The sequence below is a fragment of the Eubalaena glacialis genome, chromosome 11 (assembly GCF_028564815.1).
Source record: "Eubalaena glacialis isolate mEubGla1 chromosome 11, mEubGla1.1.hap2.+ XY, whole genome shotgun sequence".
Lineage (NCBI taxonomy): Eukaryota > Metazoa > Chordata > Mammalia > Artiodactyla > Balaenidae > Eubalaena > Eubalaena glacialis.
In genome coordinates this window covers 114,591,955-114,618,936 of record NC_083726.1, presented here as the reverse complement: position 1 = coordinate 114,618,936, position 26,982 = coordinate 114,591,955, and the positions used below count along the sequence as shown (strand labels likewise).

Below are 26,982 nucleotides of genomic sequence, written 5' to 3'. Positions count from 1 at the left end.
GTGTCACTTATGTCTCCCCACGGTGACAACGTGTATGATGGTGGTGGTTCAGGGCCCTGAATAAAGGGCAGCCTGATCTGCACCGAAACCCGTACACAAACGTTCACGGCAGATTTATTCCCAAGAGCCGAAAGCAGAAACAACCCAAATACCCATCTATCGAGGATAATAAAATGTGGTCCATCCACACAGTGGAAGATTATTCAGCAAAAAAGTGAACAAAGTTCTGATATACATGCTGCCACATGGATGGGCCTCGAAAACTTAATGCCAAGTGAGAGAAGCCAGACACAAAAGGCCACACAGAGTACGATTCCCTTTATATGAAGTGTCCAGAACAGGCAGGTCTAGAGAGACAGAGTAGATTAGTGCTTGCTGGGGGCTGGGGGCTAGGGGGTAGTGAAGGGGTGATGGCTAACAGGTGAGGGGTTTCCTTAGTGGTGAGGAAGATGTTCTAAATTGAAAGTGATGGATGCACAACTCTATGAATATACTAAAAGCTACTGAATTGTACACATTAAAAGGGTGAATTATATGGTATATGAATTATATCTCAATAAAACTGTTTGAGAAAAAAGCGGGGGGAGTCTGGGAAGGGGAATCAGGGTCCCAGCCCTCCTCTCAGGAGAGAGACGCCACCTCACCAAGCCCGCATGACGTCACCCACGGACTCTGACTTGCTTTGATCTGATTCTGCGTTCACCAAATTTCTTTCTTATAATTATGTTGGTTTTCTGGGGGGAGCGTCCTGAGCAGCAGACAGTGTCTGGTCAGTGGACCATATACTGACTGGTAAGTGAATAAACTGGCATTGAGGTTTGTTAATTAGTGGGGTTTGCTAGTCAGTGTTTTATGATCTGGGCTGACAGGGACAGGTTTTTGAGAGCGGTTACCCCATGAAGCCCAGCCCACCAGCCGTCCACTCTCGGTCTGACAGGCAGTGGACTGACTAAGCCTGCTTCGCTTGAGAGCGACTGCTGGCCTCGGAGACCCTGAGCTGCCGGCCAAGGGCTGGGGCGGGGAGACGGTCAAGGGAGAGACCAAGGTCAGCCTTCCCGTGTTCTGTCTGTGCTCACCCGCAGGGCAGGGCTGCAATAGCTACGCCACCTTGGGGGAGTGACTGAGTCAACCCCTCTGGAGCCATCGCCAGGAAAGGGGCAACAACGGTGCAACCTGACAGCCCTGACAGCTAGTAGATGTTCAGTAAATGACATGTGTCCTTCACCTGAGCACTTCCTGCTGAAACCGTATGTCAAAAGGCAGGAGACAGGTAAGGAGAGGGGAACCGAGCTCCCCACGATGGGCTGGAGGAGGGGGCACCACTGCAGCTGGGAGACGGCATATGTTAGTTATTTAAACATTCAGGGCCTAATTATCCTTGCTGGTAAGATGAGGACACTGGATCAGTGATTCCCTGAAGATCCATGAAGATTGTAATGAGGATTTTATAAGCCACGTTTTTTTTCTTTTGGCCACGCCGCGTGGCTTGTGGAATCTTAGTTCCCCGACCAGGGATTGAACCCCGGCCCTCGGCAGTGAGGGCCCAGAGTCCTAACCACTGGACCGCCAGGGAATTCCCTATAAGCCACTTTTAATAATAAAAGGACAAAGTCAGTGGAAATCAGGCATTTACCACCAAAAGGCTAAACACACTTACTAAAAGATCAACTATTTCTTTAAAAAGTCAATCCTATTTTAATCACTATTTACTATTTGTCACTGCTTTCATGGAGATATATACGTACATATCTCCATCCTTGATTGGCCAAAAAAGGTAAGAAAACTAATGATTAATAAATGCAGAATATTATGTAGTTATAATCTTTCAAAATAATTGGTTCATTAAGAAAAATGATCCAGGGAATTCCCTGGCGGTCCAGTGGTTAGGACTCCGCGTTTCCACAGCACGGGGCACGGGTTTGATTCCTGGGGAACTAAGATCCCGAGAGCCAAGGCCAAAAATAAATAAATAAATAATCCAACTGTCCTCAAAGGACAGAAGGCTGGAACGCTGGACCAATGGTTTGCACAATGCCATCTCCAGGTGGGGCGGGGCAGGGCCTAATTACCTGATGATATCACCTGGTACAGGTGTGCCGATGTTGTAATCCATCCTCTCTCAGGGTTTAAACAGAGGCAATTTCACGGTGTAGGTAACCTACCATCATATTTTGTATGACACCGCATCCTTCACGCCCGCCCCACGGCAAATGGGTGGAGTGGAAATAAAATCACCCAGGCGGAAGAGGTCAACCTGTGACAGGTGTGGACGAGGTGACGGGCTGGCTGACAGCACCCAGCCAAGAAAGGCTGGGACAAGTTGCACGATACAAAACCTAAATTTAAAATGTTCACCCCCAAAGCACCACGCTGCTCTGGAGTCTCTGCACAAGCTTTTACTCAAGGTTATCTTGCGCATGTGATTAACCTCCTGAGCCTCTGCTTCTTCACCGAAAGAAAAAGAATCTGTCAAATCCTATGTACACAAAAGGTATGATGATGCTTATGACAATTTGCATTCACAGGTTTAACTGCTTCCTATAAAAAGTTTCTAAAGCGGAGTTTCCTAGTATATGTCCCTTAGAACACTGGTTTCATAGAATATTAATGGTTCACGGGAAACGGTAGTTCAGGAGGCAAATAAGTTTGGTACGTGCTGAGCTAAACCGAGTCAAACAGATGACCGCAGAACTCAGAGCCTTTCATGTGCTAATGTGTATTTCCAGGGAGTGGATGTCTATAGATATGAAACCGTATTTAACAGTGGATTCCCTTCTGCCTGGAATATCTTATGAGACTTAATGGTCCATAAAAGACAGTTTGGGAAGCCAAATTTTATAACTGGGGATTAACATGGACATGAAAGTCCTGTAGCTTTCCTGAGCTTTGCTTTTCTCACCCATAAAATGAGGATATTGTGTTATCCTATAGGGTCATAAAGCTGACAGGAGATTATGCACAAAGCCTGGCACCCAGTAGGCCCCCTGCAAATGTTAGAGCTTCTCTAAAGGAAGAAAATTCAATGAGCCTGGAACCCTTTAATTTTTTTCTTCAAATTAGATGAAAATTTTCAATAACAACCACTAGAAGAAAATTTTCTGTAGCCTCTGGAATTACCTATAAACACTGTTTTTTAACCCTCTCCAAGAGCCTCACCTCTGACAGCCAGGGGACCGGCTTATTCCACTTCAGGTAGCTGCTGTCCCCCCGGCCACCTCTCGCAGAGTCTTGGTCCTGGCCGAGCAGAGGAGAATGAACTTGGTGGGAATATTAGGGTGACAACAGGATTGGGGCCCCTTGAAGGTGCCCGTGGAAGCAGAGGGTCAGGAGACCCAGCCCTGCTGTCGGAGGCTTATCAACTTACGGACACTCCCCTTTCTGGCTCACACTATATCCCTCAGGAATATACCTCCAATGTATGTCCCTGAGGTGCTTCTACTTTCCTGACTTTTCTCAGTCTTCCCATATGGAAAAATTTTTTCTAATTAGACCAGGCTCTCCTGAGGGCAGGGACCTTGCCTCCCTCTTCTGTGACTCATCTGTCCTAACAAGTGGGAACCCCCCTGGGGGAGAGACCCCAACTCCTCCCTACCCTGCAGGTCCATGGGTTCAGTTTGGCTCTGGTCCGGCCTTGGAGATCCATGTCTGTTCTAGGCTCAGAGGTTCAACCTTAGGGCTCCGGGCTGAACTGGACCTCAAGTTCCCTAATCCCCACCCAGAGCAGCTTCTAGGGACCATCAGCCCAAGAAACACCATAGGGAAAATGCTCCATTACAAATCTGCCCCCCAGCTATTTGCAGGGAGGGGCCGTCTCTACCGCATCATCTCTGACTCTTCGCAGCAAGCACCTGGGACTGTCACTAAAGTACCAGCCCAGTCCTCATCCCGGCAAGAGGCGAGAGGTGCTGGTCCGGCTCAGGCGCTGATGGAGGCCACATGCCTGGACGGCTCAGACTTGGGCATCTTGAACTATGCGACCAGGCTTTGGGGAAGGCAGGATGGACGTCTCTACCCACGAAGCTGGGAGAGCCCGTGAGGCCAGCCTGCCATCCAGGGACCCCTTCTGCTCTGCCCTGCCCTAACACAGGACGTGAGGACGCCCTGAAGGCTCTGCGGGCAGGGGTAGCCAAGGACCCACGTTAACGCACCAGCAGGGAGGACGGGCTGACCCTGCCACGTACCTTGAGGCCCAGCCTCTGGGGACGGTAGAACTGGAGATTTGGATCCACAGCCGGAATGTTCCTGCTGGCCAGAGCCTTGGCCAGTTCTCTCCAGCTGCCATACCCTGAGGAAGGGAAAGAAGAAGAGAGGAACAAGGTCAGCACGACCTGAAGACCTCATAAATCTGCGAGACTCAGGGCATAATAACAGAGGTAATCGTGTACCTTCTGTGGCTCCTGAGCCCTCGTCATGGGGTGGGTATGAAGTGGGGTGGAGTGTAGGGGGACAGTTACAACCTCGGCCAAGGTCAACACGGCAGAGAGCGAGGGCATGAGCTCATCTCTTGTTAGGACTCGCTGTCTTTCCTAATTCAGAGGAGGAACCAGGCCAGATGAACCCGGAACTTTGTCCTGCCATGTGACCACCACAGGCTGCGTGTCGAGGCCAATTTCGCCCAAAAGCCACTGGGTGCACGGCGGCCGAGCTGAGCTTTCCCCTCACAACCTCCCTGCCTCCGAGCCAGGGAGCCGGCGGGGTATCTGACGGGGGGCCCTCCCCCTGCCCACCATTAGTCGCTGGGCTGCTGGATGGACCCAGAGCTGGGGGCGCCAGGAGACCGTGGGCCAGGACTTGGCGTTTGCCTGTCAGAATTATAAACAGCTGGAGATATGAGATTTGAGGTCCAGCTCCTCCTAGATGCATCTAGAGGCTGTGTGTGACAGCTGACATCTGTGCCCTGAAGCCCTGGAGCCGGTCAGCTTTCACACATCTGGGAAGGTAACAGCCAAACCACGGTGAGAATGAGGGAGATGCGCATGCATTCACAGCCATGCAAAGGGGCAAGGAGCCGCTGAGAGTTAGGGGGTGAGAATCAGAGCTCAGTGGTCAGCACTGCTGTCCACTGGGGGCCGGGGCTGCCCACAGGTCAGGGGGACGCTCGGGCAGGATGGAGACTTTGTGGAACCATAAGGCAGAATCACAGGCCACCAAGAGCTAGGAGGGGCCTTCAAGACCACCTAGTCTTCATTTCAGGTGAGGAAATGGAAGCCCAGCTATCTGGATTCACTTAGCAAACACAGTTGACCCCCTTGTCCACAGGGGATACACTCAAGGCCCCCAGTGGATGCCTGAAACCACACATAGTATCGAACCCCATATATACGATGTTTTTTCCTATACATACTTATGATTAAGTTTAATTTACAAATTAGGCACCGTGAGAGATTAATAATGTTAACTGAAAATCAAATAGAACAGTTGTAACAATATATTGTAATAAAAGTTATGTGAATGAGTCTCTCTCAAAATATTTTATTGTACACATTGAATGCCTCTGCCATCTTAATGGAGCACTTATCATTCACTGTGGCTGTAGCTTTTGCAGTTTGAGGTGTGACAGCAAAACCAGCAAAAACTTCTTTTCCCTTCTTCACGATTTCACGAAGAAAAGATTCGCTCTTGCCGTAGATCTTAGCAACCTTAGCCTACGGTTTTTTTTCTTTCTTTAAGTTTCACCTTTTCACTTAAAAGAAGCACCTTATGGCTTTCCTTTGGCAAATGTGAATTTCCAGCAGCACTGCCGTTGCACCGTGGGGACAGTATTGAGTAAAATAAGGGTCACTTGAACACAAGCACTGCGATGCCAGGACAGTTCATCTGGTAACCGAGACAGCAACTAAATGACGAACGGTGGGAGGGGCTGGAGAAAGGGGGTGACTCACTTCCCGGGCAAGATGGAGCAAGACAGCGTGAGATTTCATCACGCCGATCAGAACGGTACCCACTTGAAAGCTTATGAATTGTTTACTTCTAGAATTTCCCATTTAATATTTTCAGACCCTGGCTGACCTTGGATAACAGGAACCACTGAAAGTGAAATCATGGATCAGGTGGGACCACTGTAGTGACAAAGCTAAGGCTAGAACCCAAGAGTTCAGATGGAACCCACTGGGCTGCAAAAGCGCAGAAAGCTCTCCAACAGCTTCATCAAGATGCTCCCAGGACACTGCTGTGGGCGCTGCCCGGGAGTTAGACGGGCACCACGGGCCACCGTGAGCCAAGAGATGCCTGGAAGCAGAAGCATCCTAGGACCCCCAGGCGGGCACCAGTAGAGGCACAGCCAGCCAACCAGACACAGAGGGAAGAGCACAGCCCACAGATATGGGCCACAGAAGGTGGACATCAGCGCTTTGCCGCAGTGTGTGTGTGTGAATACCTCCAGGAAGGTGGGTGGAACGTGGGGCGCGGCGGGGGAGCTTTTCTTACCCAGTTACATGCTGGGTGCTCCACAGGGTTTACTCAGCACCTCGCAGGCATGATCCCATCTGGGCCAGGTCTGATTACCCCCACTTCACAGATGGGGAAAGAGAAGCCCAGGGCTGAAGGTCACAGAGTCCGCTGTCTCGAAGCCGGCATCGGAACAGAGAGCCTGTCTGCCTCACCAGCCAGCGTTTCCTCTTCCCGCCTACATTTTCTCCTGTGGATGCTGTTTGGTGTGGACTTGGAGGAGACCCGGGGGCAGAGGCGTCCGCTGGGGATCTGTGCCCCTGGGTTTCTGCGCAGACATTAACCGTCCACTCATGTTATGTTTATCGGGACTTCCGCAGGTTTATCCTGCTGCCATCAAGGTCTCTGCTGTTTCCATGGCTGGCCAGCTGGCAGGCAGAAACAGGTCAGACTAGTTCGACACAGAGAGATGTTCTGGGGAAGCAGGATCCCGGAGCCAGTGCGGTGACGTGAGGGTGAGGGAGGGAGGGAGGGAGACAGAAAGAGAAAGAATGTCCCCAGACCCAGCCCTACCTTCCTGCCTGGTGTTCCTGCGCTAACCTGGCTAAGACACTGCTATCAAAGGAGTCCCATCCCTGCCCAGGCCCCGGGGGCTGTGGGTTAGTAGCTGGAGGCTCGGGGGCCTGGGGGACAAGTGAGTCGCACCGTGGGAGGGGAGAGGAGGCGCTGCCTTGCTTCTGCCTCAGAACGACTGGGTCACCTCTTCCTTGACTTTGCTCTGTGGCTGAAAACGACCTACTTGTAGACAAGGCTGTGAGGATATAACCCTAAAAATGCGATTTGCCGCATCCGAGGGAGTTCCGGCGTGTCTCCCAGGCATGTTCTTTCCCACACACTAGTTTTCAGTGCCAGCCAAATTCTTTGACTCCTGGAAGGTGAGACAAGTCACCCCAAGGTCAATGGACTCTCCCCATGGTCTTCACCATGCCGTGTCCTCGCATTTACTGGGAAGTGACAAGGAACACTCTCTCCTGGACCAAACTTTGGAAGGGCTCCTCTGAGCACTCTTTTCGACTAGGCCGTGGTCCTTGGGCCCTGTCCTTGGCCTGCCCAGCCCAGCTTTTAGGAAGAATCCTGTTAACTCTGTTTACCCTCCACCCTTGATACCTGAACCCAATCAGGTAGCCAGGATGCTGCTAGGCCAGGTTAGCAAGAACCCCCCCACCCTGATGTCTCCTCCTGCTAATTCTCCATCCACTGACCCCTCACGCTGCTTGTGGGCTGTAAATCCCTGGCTGCCTTTGGAACTGAGCTCAGCTCTATACCTCAGTCTCTTTCCCACACTGTGATAGTACTGAATTAAACCTGTCCATCATCTTTAACTTGTGCCTGGCTCTATTTCTCTTTAAAAGAGGGTAACAGGTGGCTCTCCCAGTAAACAAGGACAAATCCACGGAAGGGAGGGGAGGTCAGTGGTTAAACCTAACCGGGCCCTGCCCAGGTCACAGGTGCGTCTGGATGGCTTTGAAATTACTTGGAGCAAGACAGTCAACAGCCCAGCCTTTAGTGATTTAAGGCGCAGGAAACGCCCTTGGCAGACCTCACAGTGTGGAAAAGACAAGAAGGCTTGGAGTCAGGAAGCTCTCCATGGATGGCCACCATTATAAACGGTAACCGCTTGAGCAAGTAACTGAACCTCTCTGGTCTTCTGTCTCTGGCTGGTGGAGATAAGACCCCTGCCCCTGCCGTGAGGATTAAATACTGTGCGTGTCAGACGCAACTAGCACCCCATCCCCCATCAATGTCTGAGTTCAGGGTTTTGGACTTGGGCGTCAGAAGATGTGAGTCCCAGCGCCTCGAGAGTTTTATAAAAACCGGAATCGGCCAGTCGCCGCCTCTCTCCTCTGTGCAGAGAAGCAAGAGGGCCATGGGCAGCAGCGACTCAGTGGTGGGGGTAACAGACAGCACTTCCTCTCTGCTGCCCGGCTGTTCTCTGCGCCCCTCCCATCACCCACCTATCCCCCCAACCCCGTTAATATTCACTGAGTGCAAAGCAGGCGTCAGGCACGGTGTGGAGCTTTTCCGCTGTGTTAACCCTGCCAGAGGTACCCTGGCCCCGCTTAGCCCCCTGGGGGAACCAGGAGCTAAAGAATGTGCTGATTTAACTCTTGACACTTGTCACCTGCCCTCGGGTAAGTGAACTCCTGCTCCTGGCCAGAGCGCCAGCTGCCAGGGCCCCTTTCTCCTGCAACAGGTGTCACATTTGTGCCAGGAGACAGACACCCCGATCTCAGGTGACAGATAAAGCACCACCGTGGGCCTCACATTCTGCCCTCACAAAGCTGGGCTATCAAATTCACCATCAGCCGGAACTCTGCCAACACCTCTCCTCTGTGCAATGTGGACTCTTCAAAGGCCTGGAGAGCATCTCTTTGGCTCTTCGGTGAAAATACAGCATAAGCACAGCCCTTGGTGCTTTTTTTTTTTTTTCCAGATGATACTTTTTTTAAAATTTATTTATTTTATTTTTGGCTGCATTGGGTCTTCATTGCTGTGCGGGCTTTTCTCTAGTTGCGGGGAGCGAGGGTTACTCTTCGTTGCAGTGCACGCGCTTCTCATTGCTGTGGCTTCTCTTGTTGAGGAGCACGGGCTCTAGGCGCGTGGGCTTCAGTAGTTGTGGCACGCGGGCTCAGTAGTTGTGGCTCGTGGGCTCTAGAGTGCAGGCTCAGTAGTTGTGGCGCACAGGCTTAGTTGTTCCGTGGCATGTGGGATCTTCCCGGACCAGGGCTCGAACCCGTGTCCCCTGCATTGGCAGGCGGATTCTTAACCACTGCGCCACCAGGGAAGTCCCCCTTGGTGCTTTTTTTTTAAAAAAAACTCTCACCTACATTATTTCCCTGCATCCTCACCAACTCCCTGGGAACTGTTGTCGTCTTTTTTAGAGATGAGGAAACAGAGAAGTGAAGTCACACAGTGAATAAGATAATCCACGTTAAGGACTTAGTGCTTGGAACACAACAAGCAATTAACACATTGCAGCTCATTAGTTAATGATGGGTCACAGCATTGCAGATGTGAAACCGGCCTTCGTTTCTCCTGATCGCTGGTCTGATTCTCTCGCTTATGTGTCACGTGGTCCAGAGGGACATTCACGCAAGGGGGAAAGGCAGCCCCTGGCTGCTCAGACAGATTTTGGATAGACTGTGAAGTTTCAGCTGAGGGACTGGACATGGGGAGAGGAATCAAGAATGATTCAGGATTTCTGCCCTGGCCGTTGAAAGGCTGGAGTTGTGCTTACTGAGATGGGGAGGATGGGTGTCAGAGGAGAGGTAGGGCTGAGAGGAATGCCCAAGAGAGAAGTGGAAGCATGGCGGGGAGGGGGTGCAATGAACGTGGTGTTTCTGAAGCTCCATCTCCAGCTCGGGCAGGGCTCCGCTGGAAAGGGCTCCCACCTGCCCTAAGACGCACTTTGCAAGAGGGGAAGGCCTGCACCCTCAAGGGCTGTAGGAAGGTGGGGTTCAAGGACAAGCCAGGAGGGCTGGTCCCACAGGCTCCATAGGTGTAAAGGACCCAAAGATCTGGGGTGAATGCAGACGATTTGCTAAGAAGCTCAGCATCTGTAGAGAGAAAAGGTGGTGAACCCCAGAGGAGCTGAGCAGAGACAGAGCCCTTGTCCCACTAGAGAACAGCAGGTTGTCCAGGGAACAGGAGGTCATGACACCCGGGCACGGCTCCACAAAGGCCAGGAACCAGCACGGAGTCCTGGGATGAAAAAGCAAGGCTCTGACCTTGGAGTGCACCCGAGGGCCAGTCATGTGGGCTCCGCAGAGCAAAGCTGCCGTGGCTGGACGCCAGCAGGGCCTGGATGCCACCAGAAACCCGAGGTGGCACAGTCAGGGATGAAGCCAGGGACTGTCACCTGGGAGAGAGTCCCTAAGGCAAACCACAATCTCTGACAGCAAAGACACGGCCTTTCCTTTCCAGCCGTGACACCCCAGAGAACGTGATGCAAGAGGAACTATTATTAATGTAACCTTAACATTTACGTGTCGGGCATATACTTATATTTATAGTAAATGAAATATAGATGATTTTATTTAGTACAACAACCCTATAGGAAAATAAGGCTTAGAGGATAAAAATCTCACTGAAAGTCCCAGAGATAGTAAGTGACAGAAGATTTGAACCCTGTGTCCTGAATTCCATGCCTCTCTACGGAATAGACTTGAGAACCTGGTCCAGCTCTGCCACCTCCTCATCAACTGGCGTCAGGCGCACCTTAGTCACCGGCCCATCCCTCCCCAATTACCTCCTACTCACCCGCCCACACCCCCCTGACACCCCACTCCCTCTAACGCCAATAACACCAATAACACCGCCCCATATAAGCCAAATAAGAGCAAGAGGGCGCATGGAGACCCAAACACCCCCAATCAGCTGGAACACTGGGCAGAAAGCACCTGCGAGTGGGCCTGCTGCCCTCGCCCCGGTCTCGGAGCCTCTTCCTTCTCAACACAAGGGTGAACCACGCAGCCGCGGGTCTGGAGCAGGGTGGGCCCCAAGGAAGGTCCTAAGTGTGGGTCCAGCTCCGTCTCACGCTCCCTCGTAGCACAGGTACGGGGAGGAGGGTATGCAGGGCGGGAGATCGGTGGGGTCCCGAGGTCTCCCCAGCCACTCTTCGATTTGATGAGCAGAAATACGGAAAGGGCCCCGACCAGCCTCTCCCCCCCTGTCCACCGGCTCCTAGGCTCAGAGCAGAATAGCCAGCCACCCCCAGCTCCCTGCCGAGCCCACCCTGAGCTGCCGTGGGGCTGGGGCCGCAGCAGGGCAGGCCAGGGTTCGCCAGCAAGACGCAAGGGGCCGTGCCCACCGCCCTGCCGGCTGCCAACCGAGGGGCCCAACGGGGGGCGTCGGAGCTGTGCCAGGGACGTGCTTGTGCACTTCAGCCCCGCTGCTTGTGTCCTGCTCACCCGGACATCCAGATCTGAGCATGAGACTTGAAGGGGGTGGGTGAGGCCTGCGCCCAGCCCCGCTCTGTAACTTCCCACCCCCCGAGCCGTGGATCAACCCGCAGAGGCCCCCGAAGGTCTGGCCAGGCCCCAAGGCACCTCCAGGATATCGTCATCATCACCATCATCGTGACAAAGAACAAAACAAACCCCACAACCTTTCAGGCCCCATGTACTCATCCGGGTCATGACAGGACAGTCAGAGCCACAAACACAGTTCTGTCCATGGGGAATTTTGATGAAGACCCCGGATGAAATGGGATGGTTTCAGGAAGATCTAGAGGTAACAGGGTCCAGGATTTCTAAAACTGGTCCATGCCCACTGAAGAGGTGCTTTAATCCTCGGGTGGACCTGGGCAAGGACCCCATGGGTCAGACTCTCTTGTCCAGTCATCCCGCTAGACTGGGACACAGACAAGCTTCTGAACGTGGAGGAGCAGTGGGGCGATCCTTTCCCCTCCTGGAGTCTTTCAAAGAGGAAGTTCAGTGGTGGTCAAGGGTAATCAATGGCAGGCTGGGAAGAGGGAATGCATGAATCAATGAACCAACCAATCCCCAGGCACTTATTGAGCGCCTGTTGTATACTCAGAGCTCAGCTAACTGCTGCAATGGGGAGAAAGGTACAAAAGGAGACATTCAGCTCCATCCACTCCTGGCACACCTGGGGTGGGCATCGTGGTGAATGAAGGGATCCACGTGACTGTGGCCTCGTGCATGTGCTCTGGACCCACGCCGCGCCCCATGCAGGGCACGCACAAGCCATTCCTGCTTTAGGCAACAGACAGCCGCACCTCAGGCCGCTGAGCTCACCAGATGCTGATGGTGTGATGCTGTGATGATTTTCCAGACTTGCAGGAACCTCAGACAAAGTGCTTTGCAAACATTTTCTGGGACCAGAGAACTGGTCTCCAAGATCCCAGAGTTCCAGAGAAGCAACACAGAGAGAAGAAAACCCTGGTTCCAGAAGATGGCCCTGGAGTCATCCCAGCAGAAAGGTCACCAGGACACACCGGAAGACCTGACGCAGCCCACAGAAGCTCTGGGGTTTGGAGCCACAGCGGACAATGGCCCAGCAGCTAGTCACAGCCCATGCTCTGGCTCCCGCTCCTTTCCAGGTGGAAGGACGGAGAAGTGGAGGCCCGAGATCCCAGAACTCTCCTTCCCAACTGGATGGAGGTGGGAGGGGTACTTTCCATAGTTAAAGTTCTCGAAGGACTGTCAGGGATAGAAGGTGTCATAGGAAGAAAGAGCGAGAACCAGAAGAAAAAAATGAACGCTGGAAAAAAGACTGGGGGAGGGGGTAGTGGAGATTCCACTGGGAATGTGCCTTTAAAAAAGAAGAGAGAGGAACTTCCCTGGTGGCTCAGTGGTTAAGAATCCACCTGCCAATGCAGGAGACATGGGTTCGAGCCCTGGTCCGGGAAGATCCCACATGCCACGGGACAACTAAGTCCATGAGCCACAACTACTGAGCCCGCGAGCTGCAACTACTGAGACTGTACGCCTAGAGCCCATGCTCCGCAACAAAGAGAAGCCACCACAATGAGAAGCCCACGCACCGCAACGAAGAGTAGCCCCCGCTCAGTGCAACTAGAGAAAAGCCCGGGTGCAGCAACAAAGACCCAACACAGCCAAAAGTAAATAAATAAATAAATAAAATTATTTTTAAAAATTTAAAAAATAAAAAAGAAGAGAGCGTCACCCAGCCAACTAACGAGAGACATGGGAGGGGACAAGTGGGAAACATGAGACAGCAAAGTTAACTACGAAGACCGTGGGGAGACCACAGTGAAATGCCAGAGGGGACCGGGAAGGGCAGCAGCACTGCTTACAAAGCCCCCATCCACCCATTAACCCGCCCCACCCAGCAGCAGGCTGGTACCCTGTGCACGTAACAGGGTGACTATCACAGCTAACACATGTGCACTTGCCCAGGCCCGTGTGTGCTAAGCACCGGACAGGCACTGTCTCGTTTAATCTTCATACAATCCTTTCACGATGGTGTTAATATTCTTCCTATTTTACAAGTGAGAAAACTGAGGCCCTGGGCAGTTCGGAGAGTACAATCTGCTCAAGACCTCAGAACCCTTAGAAAACAGAGCTGGGATTCTCAAACCCAGGGCATCTGACTCATTCCACGCCAGGGAAGTCCCATCATCTGACTCTTTTAAAACAAAAAAATATTTCTTAACAGGTATCTAATACAGACCCTTTTGTTTGTTGAGTGAGGAAACAATGGAATCCAAAGGAAGCAGGAAGAGAGAGGCACCCCGAGGCCAAGAGAGTTTTCTAGGGCCACACAGGGACTAGGTTTGGAACCTAGAGCCACCAACCTCCAGGCCTCTCTCCCCTGATGTCTCCGCTGAGAACAATGTACTCTTTCAAGCTGAACCCTTCTCTCTTCTCCATCAGCCTTGAGAACAAGGAAGATGAAGGATCTGATCTGAAGGCTGCCAGCCTCTAGCTGGTGAGGTCTGACGGAGCTGACGTGCCAAAGCCAAGCTGAGGTTGTCGTAACCTGTCCTGGGGAAGGAGGGCCAAGCGTGAGACCGGGAGGCATGCCCGGTAGTAGCTCTGGTCTCCAGCCGAGGACCCGGGCGCTGCGTTCCTCCAGAATATCACACTAGCAGAAGCTCAAGGGCGAGACCACACCTAGGATGGAGGCCGGCATCCTGTGTTAGCCCCCAGCCCTGTGTCAGCAGCATCCCACCACGATCCCTCCATCCAATGCCTTCATGTCCAAGCTCTCTCTTATATTCTCATCCCAATCCTAGAGTCATGTCCATTTTTTTTTTTTAAAGATTTAATGATTGATTGATTGATTGATTGATTGCTATGTTGGGTCTTCGTTTCTGTGCGAGGGCCTTCTCTAGTTGCAGCAAGCGGGGGCCACTCTTCATCGCGGTGCGCGGGCCTCTCACCGTCGCGGCCTCTCCTGTTGCGGAGCACAGGCTCCAGACACGCAGGCTCAGCAGTTGTGGCTCACGGGCCTAGTTGCTCCGCGGCATGTGGGATCTTCCCAGACCAGGGCTCGAACCCGTGTCCCCTGCATTAGCAGGCAGATTCTCAACCACTGCGCCACCAGGGAAGTCCGAGTCATGTCTATTTTGCTGACGGGGATACAGAGACCCACAGATAAGTGAACGGACTTGTCTACCGTCAAAGGGGAGTCAGGGTTAAGACCGTGCTCACTCATGGCTGCTGGGTTCAGTGGGCTACAGGGAGCCTGGCTGGGGAAGGATCCTGCTGAACTCAGTCTAGGAGAGGGTTGAGCATTAGCACCGCGCTGGCAGGAACTAGGTCTCGTCATTACATTCACACTGTGTAAATCAGCTGGAATTAGAACCACCGTTCTACTTCCTGTCTCTATGAATCTGACCACTAGACACCTCAGATTAAGTAGAATCATACAATATTTGGCCTTTGGGTCTGGCTTCTTTCACTTAATGTTTTCAAGGTTCATCCGTGTGGTAGCATGTGTCAGAATTTCCTTCCTTTTCCAGCCGAACCATATCCCATCATATGGATGGACCACATTGTGTTTCTCCGTTCATCTGTCGACGGACACTTGGGTTGTTTCTACCTTTGGCTACTGTGAATAACACCGCTGTGAACATGGGTGGGCAAGTGTCTGTTCGAATCCCTGCATTCTCTTCTTTTGCGAAGGTGCTCTCTTTTAAACTGCTAAAATCTTTGTCCATTCTTCCAGAGATAGGCCAAGGGGGGCCAGGCTGCTGCGCCCTCATGGCAGAGACAAGGTGGGAAACCTCGTGTCCGCCTGAGGATGCAGGAAGTCTGTGGACCGTGGGTGGGAGCAGGGTGGAGCCTCCCAGCCAACAAGTTAAGAGGGAGAGCAGAACTTCCGAGGGTGCCCAGGGCGGGGCCCTCCGCATGGACAGCAACGTCCTAGCCCACTAGCCTCTGTGGAAATGAGCAGTTTCAACACATCCCAGCTTCTGAGAGAGGCTAAGTTACCTAGGCCCCTAGAACTCCAGCCCAGTGCCAACACGGGTCCACAAACTGGGGGCTACCCATCCTCAAGGAGACAGGTACAGGAGCTTAGAGTAAACACTGGGAACCTGTGGGTGCAAGCTGACATTTCTGTAACACCAACATAGGACAGTGCGGTGTGGACCACTTTGGATGTCTCGAACTCCCACGGTGAGTCGTGAGGGCTGCAAGCTCCTTACTGGTAACGCGTAGTGAGACCACACCTGTGACAGGGTGGGGGCCAAAATCAAGAAGTAGAAAAACTGGCCTTTCACTCAAGATAGTTTGTTCAGTTAGCATCAGGGGCCTGCCTGCCTGTCTTCCTTCCTTTCCCTCTCCTCCTTCCTAATTTGGACGAAAGGCAATTTGGGGAAGGGCTACAGCATGGCTCACAGAATCAGCCAGAAGCACACAACCAGGCTCCAGCAAGGCCAAGAACCAGGGCAGTGATGGAGACCTCACCAGATGGCCAATGATGCTCCAAATACCTGTGTGTCTCTACTCAGAATACAAATTCAGGAAAGAGTCCGAGTGGCCTCAGCTTGGGCCGGGTGTCCCTCTGGTGGTGAAGGGGGGCGTGCAGTGGGCAGTGGGGTTGAGACCCCTGCAGCTCCTCTAGAAGAGCAGGTGGAGGGAGGGAGACTGCTCCCTCCCTCCACGTGAAAATCATGGGGATTTTCTGAATCTTCCATGCGAAAATAGCTGAACTCAATAATTGACCATTATTCCTAAAACAAAAGTGGGACTTGTCTGAGAGTCCTATTTTTTAAGCAGGGGCACATAAAATGCAGATATAGCTGAAAGTATGAAAGACACAGACACACAGAGTTGGTTCTATAATATTTAAAAGACTTTACAGAATAGGGGGAAGATGGGAGAGTGGATTATCTAGAATATCCTCAGGAAAAGTAAATTCCAGACTCATACAGACACACAATGTTCAAAACACAGTTCTTGGGAAGAGAGGTAAAACCATCATCTGTCAGAGCCTTTGAAAGTAACACTTCATCAATTCATTTTAACCTTGGTTAAAAAAAAAAAAAAAATAAGCACTGCAGTCGAAGGGAGTTTAGAAATCATCACTGCAGCCCCCTACATTCTACATAAAGAAAACTGACGGCATGAAGACCGAGGTCACTGTCTGAGGTCACAAAGCAAGTTAGAGGCAGAACCGGCACTGGAACCCAGGTCTCCTCTCTTCCAGATCAGGATCTTCCGTCCAGACCGCAGGACTAACCTGGTTGTCCCCTGTGATGAGCCTGGCGCGAGATGTACAGCAGGATCGGGGGCGGTGACAGCACTTTGTGGTCTGTGATCCTAAGACTGAGTGTGGCCCCTCCTGAGGAAAGGGCCATGGTCTAAAGCAGCCTGGAGAACACGTTTCTCCGGGTATTTGAGAGCTTGCTCGTTTGGGTCCAGACCAGTTCTCGATGTAGAAGCTGTGAGTGTATAAAGGCAGGCCTCAGAGCCCTTCAGAAGCAGAGCTGTGCCACATGCACCTCCGACCCCCTTCAGCCACAGCTTTAAGTATGAAGATGCTCGGTTTCCTTTGAGACGAGATGGTGGAGTAGACGGACTCCACCGAGCTCACCTCCTCTCACGAAAACACCAAAATCACAACTAACTGCTGAACAACCATCGGCAAAAAAAGACTGGAACCTACCAAAAAAGATGTTCTATATCCGAAAACAAAGAAGCCACAATAAGATGGTAGGAGGGGCACTTTCACAATATAATCAAATCCCATACCCGCCGGGTGGGAGACCCACAAACTGGAAACTTCAGTTTAAAATACTCAACTCCATTAAAGCAATATCTGCATTTAAAATAAGCTTGGTATGGGACTTCCCTGGTGGTGCAGTGGGTAAGACTCTGCGCTCCCAATGCACGGGGGCCCAGGTTCAATTCCTGGTCGGGGAACTAGATCCCGCATGCCGCAACTAAGAGTTCACATGCCACAACTAAGGAGCCCGCGTGCCACAACAAAGAGTCCACATGCCTCAACTAAGGAGCCCGCATGCTGCAAAAAAGATCCCTCATGCCACAACTAAGACCCAGTGCAGCCAAATAAATAAATAAATATTTTAAAAATTTTAAAATAAATAAGATAAAATAAGCTTGGTATATTATAATGCATAACACTCAAATGTTTACTCAAGCTTACTTCTGTATGGAATGTTTTCCAGTACAGTAAGCCCCCTACATACGAACGAGATCCATTCCGAGAGCACGTTCTTAAGTCCAACAGAGTTAGCCTAGGTACCCAATTAACACAATCAGCTATATAGTACTGTACTGTGATAGGTTTATAACACTTTTCACACAAGTAATACATAAAAAACAAACACAGAAAATAAAGAAAACATTTTTAATCTTACAGTACAGTACCTTGAAAAGTACAGTAGCATCAGTACAATAGCTGGCATCCAGGGGCTGACATCGAGTGAACAGGCAGGAAGAGTTACTGACTGGAGGAGGGGGAGGAGGTGGGAGATGGTAGAGCTGAAGGGTCGTCAGCAATAGGAGACGGAGGAAGCTGCAATTTCACTCACGCCTGACATTGATGGCACAGGTTCTGGGCTGGATATAAAGATACTGTACTACTGTACTCTATACAGTACTGTACAGTAAAGTACACAAAAGCACAACCACTTGTAGGGGATGCACACATGTGACAATGTACGCCAGACACGTGAACTAACTTACGTGACTGGACATGCGAACGCACGTTTGCATCTTTGACAGTTCACAACTTGAAGGTGCGTACGTAGGGGACTTACTGTATGTGATCTAAAAAGTGGCTATAGTAAAGTTCAAAAGAAAGCTACTTTAAGGAACAAATCCAACTGTACTAGATACGCTTGTAAATAAACTTATGGCATTAAAAAAATGAAGATGTTCAACGAACGACTAATGATTTCATTGAAATAACTTTCATTGTTTTTACCACAGTTTGTCCTCTAAGCACCTTTATTAAAAAATATTTAATCCACGTATACAGAAATATCCACAAGCACATTAAATACTCCTTTGCCAGGTTATCTATCAACATTCTACATGGAAGGAAAAAAATACCCTTTTCTCTGGGTTAATGACCACTTTTTAAAATAAACAAACAAAGGTAAGTATAGTTGAGAATAGGGAGGAATTTAGACTTGGTGGGAAAGGAGCCAGGCAGGAGCAGCGATGGTCAGCTTGGTTGATGTGATGTCTGTTTTCTACCTTCACAAATAAGACTCTGCTCATTGGACTACAGTGTAGTTGTTAAAATATCTACGTTAGTGCCAATGCTACTGAGCTAAATACCATAAGAGAATCTCTACCAGGCTATTCTTAGCTTCACAAATGCAATGAGGACTTCCCTGGCAGCCCAGTGGTTAGGACTCTGTGCTTCCACTGCAGGGGGCACAGGTTCGATCCCTGATCGGGGAACTAAGATCCCACATGCCATGTGGCGCAGCAAAAAAAAAAAAACAAACACACACACACACACACACACAAATGCAATGAAACATTGCCCTCTAGGATGGCTGATTAAACTATTAGTATATGGTCTTTATACTCCAAACAGTCAAACACCAGCTCTAGGTCTATAGAGAAAAGGGCAATAAATAGGAGAGTGAAAATTTGATGAAGTCAACTGGTTATTTGATGTGTCAGTGACCACATTTTCTGAACCCAAAGTCCGGCTATGTGGTCTGACCAAGGCAATAGCATGTCTGCAACAGTTCATCTTTCCTGGAAACCCAGGCCAAACAGTCACATTGTTTATTTGACACTAAATTATCGGTTTCACAGATCGCCATTGTCTTAGCCTCACCAAATTTGCTAAACTCACTGGTGAAATGACCAGACAGGACTGATCTATACAACTCGATCTACCCTATCTATAGCTGGGTTAACAGGAATCTGGCCAAAGATGCACAAATAGCTCGAGAGGATAAAGTTCATTCCAAGACCCTGTACCCCACGCTGTGCCCTCGCCCCCCCCGCCCCTCACCATTTCCCCAGCACTCTCCTCCCCCCTGAGGCACAGGCCATGCTGGACAGAGGGACAGCCGGCCCAAACCATACAAGAGGGGGCAGTACAGAAACATTGCGAGGCCAGGTATGTTTTGAAATTCCCCCACATCAAGGACACATGGAGGGGTAGAAAGCCAACGATGTCTAAGTGGCTCCCCTGGCAAATCAAAAAAAAGACTTTCAGGGTAAACGTCCCCAGAATGGCCACGAGCACTACGGAAGGTGAGGTGAGGCTCCACTCTACCCGCTTTTTGCTAAGGATACTGAGCTAAGAAGCATGGTCACCCAACCCGAATCCGTGTGCCTGATGCGTCTTAAAGAACCTCAGCGAACCAACAAATCAAGGTCCAGCAGGAACCAAAGAGGAACTCAAGGACTCGTGCCCGAAATCGGACAGACGGACGGCGCTGATCCTTCCCAAAATAGGAGAAAGTGAAAGAGAGAGCTTTGGAGAAGGAGCCAGGCCCACAAGCACGCTCCAAAGACGCAGAGGCGGGGCTCACGACCACCGAGCCACGCGCTGCGATCAACCTTTGAGATTGCAACCTTTTGGTTCGAGCAACTCTCGTTTTACCTGTGTGATACCTAAATGGTTTCTGGGGTACTTGTGAAGACAAGTGAGACACTGAGAACTTAGATTATTTTTTGGCCTCCTGAGCATAAACTTTGATATTTAATGACCCGTGATAGCGGTCGGTATCCTAGTAATCCAGAAGACCCTTGGGGATCTATTAACTGTTTAGCATTCCCAGGTCTTAGGGGAATATGTTTTCTGTCTTTCAAAGAGCCTGTTGTAGGCAATTTGAAGAGTAAGATGCAAATATTCCCCAGAGTGGGCAGAGCACTGCGCTAGGTTTCCCCAGAGCTCACCAGCACACAAAAACAGATGCAGGCTTCGCACAAAGAAGGCACAGTCTCTTATTTATTTTGAAGTGGCTTCTTGGATCAGCTTCTTAGAGTTGCGAGGGCTGCACTAAATGGTTCATAGTGGGAAGGAAGCTCAAAAAAAAAGAGACCTGTGGAATTAAAGCAGAAGCTGCAGGCAGTCAATTAGCTGGATTTATTGAGCATCTAGTACGTACATGTAGCCGCTCTGCCCGGCTCTGCGTGAAGAGCCAGTTTGGGAGCCAGGAAGATCTGGAATCGAGCCCCAGCCCTGTCACTTCCAGCTGTGTGAGCTTTGGCAAGTTCCTTAACCTCTCAGGGCCTCAGCTGAGTCAGCTCGCCACCACCCCTCCCTTTCCCTTAGGAAGATTAATTAGATCCTTGAATGAATTAAACCAACATTTGCTCCCTGCAGACGGGGTAACAGGCAGCTGCCTCAGCATCACGGTACCAGCTGCTATTACCGATTGTTTACCCCGTCCAGCATTATTCACTCATTAATTTCCAACATACACTAACTCTGTAAGGTAAATATTTCTCTCCCCATTCTCCCAGTAATAAAACTGAGGTTTAAAGAGTCTACATGGGACTTCCCTGGTGGCGCAGTGGTTAAGAATCTGCCTGCCAATGCAGGGGACACGGGTTCGAGCCCTGGTCCGGGAAGATCTCATGTGCCGTGAGCAACTAAGCCCGTGTGCCACAACTACTGAGCCTGTGCTCTAGAGCCCGCGAGCCACAACTACTGAGCCCATGTGCCACAACTACTGAAGCCCACGCGCCTAGAGCCCGTGCTTCGCAACAAGAGAAGCCACTGCAGTGGGAAGCCCACACACCACAACGAAGAGTAGCCCCCGCTCGCCACAACTAGAGAAAGCCCGTGCGCAGCAACGAAGACCCAACACAGCCAAAAATAATAAACAAATAAAATAAATAAATAAATAAAAATAAAACTTTATAAAGAGTCTACATGATTTACTCAAGATCCCATAAGTGGCCAAACTGGGATTCAAACTAGACCCGTCTGGCTCCAAAGTTCACAGTCGTCCCACCGCTGCCAGGTCGACCCTCCCAGCAGCCCGGCGACGCCGGTGCTATGGAGCCGTGGCCGGGGGGAAACGGAGGAAAAGGACCCAGCCCAGGTCGGAAGGAGGAGCCTCAGCCAGCGCTGCTAACGCACAGAGGGCTCCGCTTCCACACACAGGTCTGAGGCCTCCTGTGCTTCCACGACACAAGGCTGCTTCACACACGCAGGGCGCAGCGAGGCCCCTGGAGTTCAGAGAGGAGGATCCTGGTGGTCCGGGAAGACCTCGTGGTGAAGGAGGTCCAGGGCAGGTGCTCTGGGAAGCGGGTGGAGTTGCTGGGCCTGGGAATGGAAGTAAGTCACCGCCCTTAAGGAGTCATGGTTTTTACAGGGCAAGCTGGGTTGTTTCCATCTCCAAGCCCCACCCAGGCACCCACCTTGGTTCCCCGCGTGAAACACAGAAGTTTTTACCAAGATGAAAGTAAAATATGAACACCACCCTCCCCCAGTGTCAGAGTGCAGAGGTTCACCAAGAGAAAGTGATGACCCCTGCAAGCCCCACTGCCCTCCCTCCGGGCCACCGCTCAGTTCTCTTGCTAATAATGCCCCTCATTACGCCTACCTTCACAGCTGGATAACCCACCCTGGGGCTCAGTCTGGACTATCCTCTTTCCTGTCTATGCCCCCACTCTCTGATCCTTGGGAATCCCGTCTGCATGTGGATGACTTCCCTAGCTGCCCTCTGCCCGCCCCCGGAAATCCACGTCTGTATCTCTGATTTACGAACCCACTCCCCTGCCTGGAGATCTGAGAGGCATCTCAGACTCAACAGGCCTGAAACCAAACTCTTGATTTTTCCTGCCAAACGTGCTTGCTCCCCGTCCTCCCCATTTTAGTAACGGCAGATCCAGCCTTCCAACTGCCCGGGTCAGAAATCTTTGAATCATTCTTGATTCCTCTCCCCACATACAATCCATCAGCAGGTCCAGTCATCTGTGCCTTCAAAAGCTACCCAAAGTCTGACTTCTTCCGACACCTCTACTTCCCCCACCTCGTCCCAGCCACCATCTCTCGTCTGGTCCCTGTGCCTCCACCCTCACCCCCTACAGTTCAGCAGCCAGAGTGACCCCACCAAAATGTAGGCCACGTCAACCTCCTGCTCAAACGCTCCAGTTCCTTCCCAGCTCACTCCGAATACGATCCAAGGTCCTTTGGATCCTATGAGTGAGGCTTACTGGGGGCAGACCCAGGTTACACTGTTTGTCTTGGCAGCCTTATTATCAGCACCCACTTGCACTACCAAAAGTGTCCCACAGAATGTAAATTGGTGCAGCCACTATGGAGAACGGTATGGAGGTTCCTCAAAAAACTAAAAATAGAGCTGCCATATGATCCTGCAATCCTACTCTTGGGCATATATCCAGACAAAACTATAATTCGAAAAGATACATACACCCCAATGTTCACAGCAGCACTATTTACAGTAGCCAAGACATGGAAACAACCTAAATGCCCATCGACAGAGGGATGGATAAAGAAGATGTGGTACATATATACAATGGAATACGACTCAGCCATAAAAAAGAATGAAATAATGCCATTTGCAGCAACATGGATGGACCTAGAGATGATCACACTAAGTGAAGTAAGGCAGACAGAGACAAATATCATATGATATCACTGATATGTGGAATCTAAAATATGACCCAAATGAACTTAGCTATGAAACAGAAACAGACTCACAGACATAGAGAGCAGACTTGTGGTTGCCAAGGGGGAGGGGGGTAGGGGAGGGCTGGACTGGGAGTCTGGGATTAGCAGATGCAAACGATTATATAGAGAATGGATAAACAACAAGGTCTTACTGTAGAGCCCAGGGAACTGTATTCAGTATCCTGGGATAAACCATCATGGAAAAGAATATGAAAAAGAATGTATATGTATGTATAACTGAATCACCTTGCTGTACAGCAGAAATTAACACAACATTGTAAATCAACTCTACTACAATAAAATAAATTTTTTTAAAAAGTGTCCCACAGATGATAGGGTCACTCAACTGAAGATGTCTCTCATGTTAAATCTCTGCCCCGATCTCCTCTCCCGTCCCCTTATCACCGTTCCGCTCCAGCTGTTCTGGTTTCCTTGCTGTCCCTCCCATCACCAGGCATGCAGTACCTCAGGGTCTTCGCACCCCCAGATATGGACACGGCTGTTTCTTCCCTGGTCACCCCATCTACAACAGTTCTCTCTGCCCCCAGTTACCACCTTCTCTTACCCTGCGTTATTCTTCTTTCTTTTTTTTTTCTTTTTTGGCCGTGCCACGCGGCTGGCAGGATCTTAGTTCCCCGACCAGGGATCGAACCCGCAACCCCTACAGTGGAAGCGCAGAGCCTTTACCACTGGACCGTCAGGGAAGTCCCCGTTACTTTTCTTAATAGCACTTATTACCACTTGACATGTTATGCATGTGTGTGTTTAAAATCTATCTTCTCCCCATACCTATTTTGCTTATTATGCCTAGCACATAGTAGGCACTTGTTGAGGAAATGATGTCACTGTTAAGAGTATCCATCCAGCTCCACACAATGGTTAAAAGGAAGAGCTGCAGAGTCAGATGCCATGGTATCTAGCTACATGATCTCAATCTCTAAAGCCTTGGTTTCCTTCTCTAAAGCAATGATATTAGTAGGATTTACACCTTACGGGGTTACTGGTTATGAGGATCAAATGAGAATGGCATATAGGAAATGCTCCATAATACTGGAGATAATAATAGAAAAAACAAGGGTTAAAACATTTAGCATTTAATATGTGCCAGGCAGTGTACTAAACATTTTATAAATATTATCTCATTTAATTCTCATAGAAACCCTTTGAGGTAGGTACTGTCATTATCTCCATTTTACAGATGAGGAAACTGAAATTCAAAGAGGTTAAGTAACTTTCCCAAAACCACACAGCTGGTAAGTGGCAGAGCTGGGATCTGATCCCACGGTCTCTGGTTCTAGCATCTGTTCTTACCCACTCTTCTGCTTTGATTACAAACTCTTCCTATGTGTGGTTCCTTTTGTTTTCTAAAAATTCCAAGTGCTCATCACAACCGGTGAACTACAGAGAGATACTATTGGCCCTTGAACCACATGGGTTTGAGGTGTGTGGGTCCACTTAGATTAGATTTTTGTCCATAGTAAATACAATACTAGTACTGCTGTAATAATAATAATAATAGTTCAACAGTATTACGTGATCTGCAGTTTGTTGAATCTGTGGACATGGAGCTGCAGATACAGAGGAACCACAGAGATGGAGGAACCGCTGATACGGAGGATTGACTATAAGTTATACTCGGATTTTCGACTGTACGGGGAGTCATCACCGTAAGCCCTACCTCGTTCAAGGGTCAATTGCATATGATTTTTAAGTATCTCTGCTCCTTCTCTCTCTCCTCACCACAACTAATGGTGACAGTCAGGCCAACTTCCATACCTTTGCACTTGTTTACATACTAACAGAAGTCTTAATTTTTTTGTTTTAAAAGATATATTCATATTACACATATATTACTCTGGAACTTGCTTTCCTCACTCACACTGTGGACATTTATCTAGGTTAAAACATAATCCATTTTTTAAAAATAGCTGCAATGACATTTCATGGTATGGCTATAGCACAAGTTAGCAGACTGTTTTCCTACTGACAGACATTCAGTTGTTTCCAAACGATGCTTCCAGCTTGTGTGGCTGCTACGATTTCTACAATCAAGTTTCAAAGTGAGACGTCGAGGTACAATATATTTTTTAAATTTTAGTAATTGACATATTACTTTTCAAAATGGTTTGAAAACAATCCACGTTGTCACCAGCGTGATTTAAAAGCGTCTGTTTCCAGGCAACTTCATCAGCACCACGTTTGTCTTTAAAATTTTTGCCAATCTGATGGAAGTATGTGTTTTTTAAAACACAGATGGACTTATACTATACATATTATCCTGCAACTTGCCTTTTTTTTCCCTCAATGATAGTATCATGGACATCTTTTCAATTGTTGTAAACATTGCTGTTTACCTCATACAATTCACCTCTGTGTCCTGGAGCACATTTCTTTCCCACCTGGGACAGCTGATCTATGAGCGAAGACGCTGACCTACCTTAATTGACAAGAGAAGGTAGAAATTATATTAAAACAAGTACAGAATCACTTCACACCCAGTGGGATAGTGGTCATCAAAAAGACAGAAAACAACAAGTGCTGGTGAGGAGGTGGAAGAAATGGAAACCCTCATATACTGCTGGGGAGAATGCAAAACGGGGCGGCCACTTCGGAAGACAGTCTGGCAGTTCCTCAAAAGGTTAAACATAGATACCATGATTCTACTCCTTGGTGTACACCCAGGAGAAACAAAAACATCACAGCACTATTCATAATAGCTGAAAAGTGGAAACCACCCAAATGTCCATCAGTGATGAACAACTAACAAAATGCAGTAGTGTATCCACACTATGGAATTATTATTCAGCCATAAAAAGAAATGAAATGCTGATCCAGGCTACAAAATGGATGAGCCTCGAATGATGCTAAGTAAAAGCCAGCAAAAAGGGCCACATACTGTACGATCCCACTTACGTGAAAGTCCACAAGAGGCCAATCCATAGAGACAGAAGGTAGATGAGAGGTCGCCAGTGCTCTGGGGGAAGGGAATAGGGAGTGACTACTGTGCAGTACTGGTTTCTTTTGAAAATGATGAAAATTTTCTGGAATTAGATAGTGGTGATGGTTGCACAACCTCGTGAATATACTGAAACCACTGAATTGTATACTTTAATGAGCAAATACACCCACGTGGCCTCTACTTCTCTTTCCACCGAACACCTGAGGCTCCCCAGTCCCCACGCCTTCCCGAGCACCTCCACCTCCAGTTCAGTGATCCTCATCCCTAGAGAGCTGGCAACAGGTTTCTTTTCAAAGCTGCCCGGTAGGGTTTGTCGATAGCACTGCCCCCCCAACCCAGACCCAACCCCCTCTACTTTGTACCCAGATCGTTTACTTATTAAACCAATTAGATTAAATGACTCACGCTGCACCCTTGGGCAGGAGGCGGGTAAACAGCTCACAAAAGAGTCTGACTTGTGCTGGAAAGGGCCTGCTTCCCTCTCAGCCCAGACTCTCTTTACCAGGCCCTCCCCCCCGCCCACCCCCCCAGCAAAGCGTTCTCAGGTCGCAGGAGGATTCCTGAGATGGGGGGGGCGGTTTGCTGCCCCCGCCCACTGTGCTTTCTCACCCCCGAGGACGCCCACACCTATCCCTCAAAGAGCTGACAAAAAGAGCCTTATCTCCACTGCTTACAAAGCCAGCAGGCCACCAGCTCAGCATCCTGGCAAATGCGCGTAGAATTCCTGGTTCTCCCAAAACCTGTCCTTGTGCAAAACGGCCAGGAGGGTATCTAGCACCCTTTGCTGCCACACCTTAGCCCCACACAGGGCACCTCGCTGCCCCATCTTCGGGTGCTCCATCCCTGTCAAGATGTGCTTGGCTTGGCTTCAGCTTACTGGCTGAAGCAGGCAGAGCTCCTCACTCATCTTACCTAAAAACAAGGGTCAGGGTCTGGATTATTTCTCCAGGCTCTGAGACTCGTGACTGTTCAGTTCCATGAACACTGACTGAGTT

The 26,982-nt window shown here is 49.9% G+C and overlaps 1 protein-coding gene across 5 annotated transcripts in view; it reads right to left on the bottom strand.

Moving 5' to 3' along the window:
* B4GALNT3 (beta-1,4-N-acetyl-galactosaminyltransferase 3) overlaps window positions 1-26,982 on the bottom strand; it is a 92,336-nt gene that overhangs the window by 18,739 nt on the left and 46,615 nt on the right. For 4 of the 5 annotated variants that reach the window (XM_061205973.1, XM_061205977.1, XM_061205974.1 and 1 more), the window contains exons 2-3: window positions 4,182-4,285; window positions 3,157-3,234 (exon numbers count right to left, since the gene is read on the bottom strand). In XM_061205973.1, the coding sequence (XP_061061956.1) occupies window positions 3,157-3,234; window positions 4,182-4,285 (182 nt within the window). The remainder of the gene's footprint in view (window positions 1-3,156; window positions 3,235-4,181; window positions 4,286-26,982) is intronic. The other variant, XM_061205976.1, reaches the window with a different exon arrangement.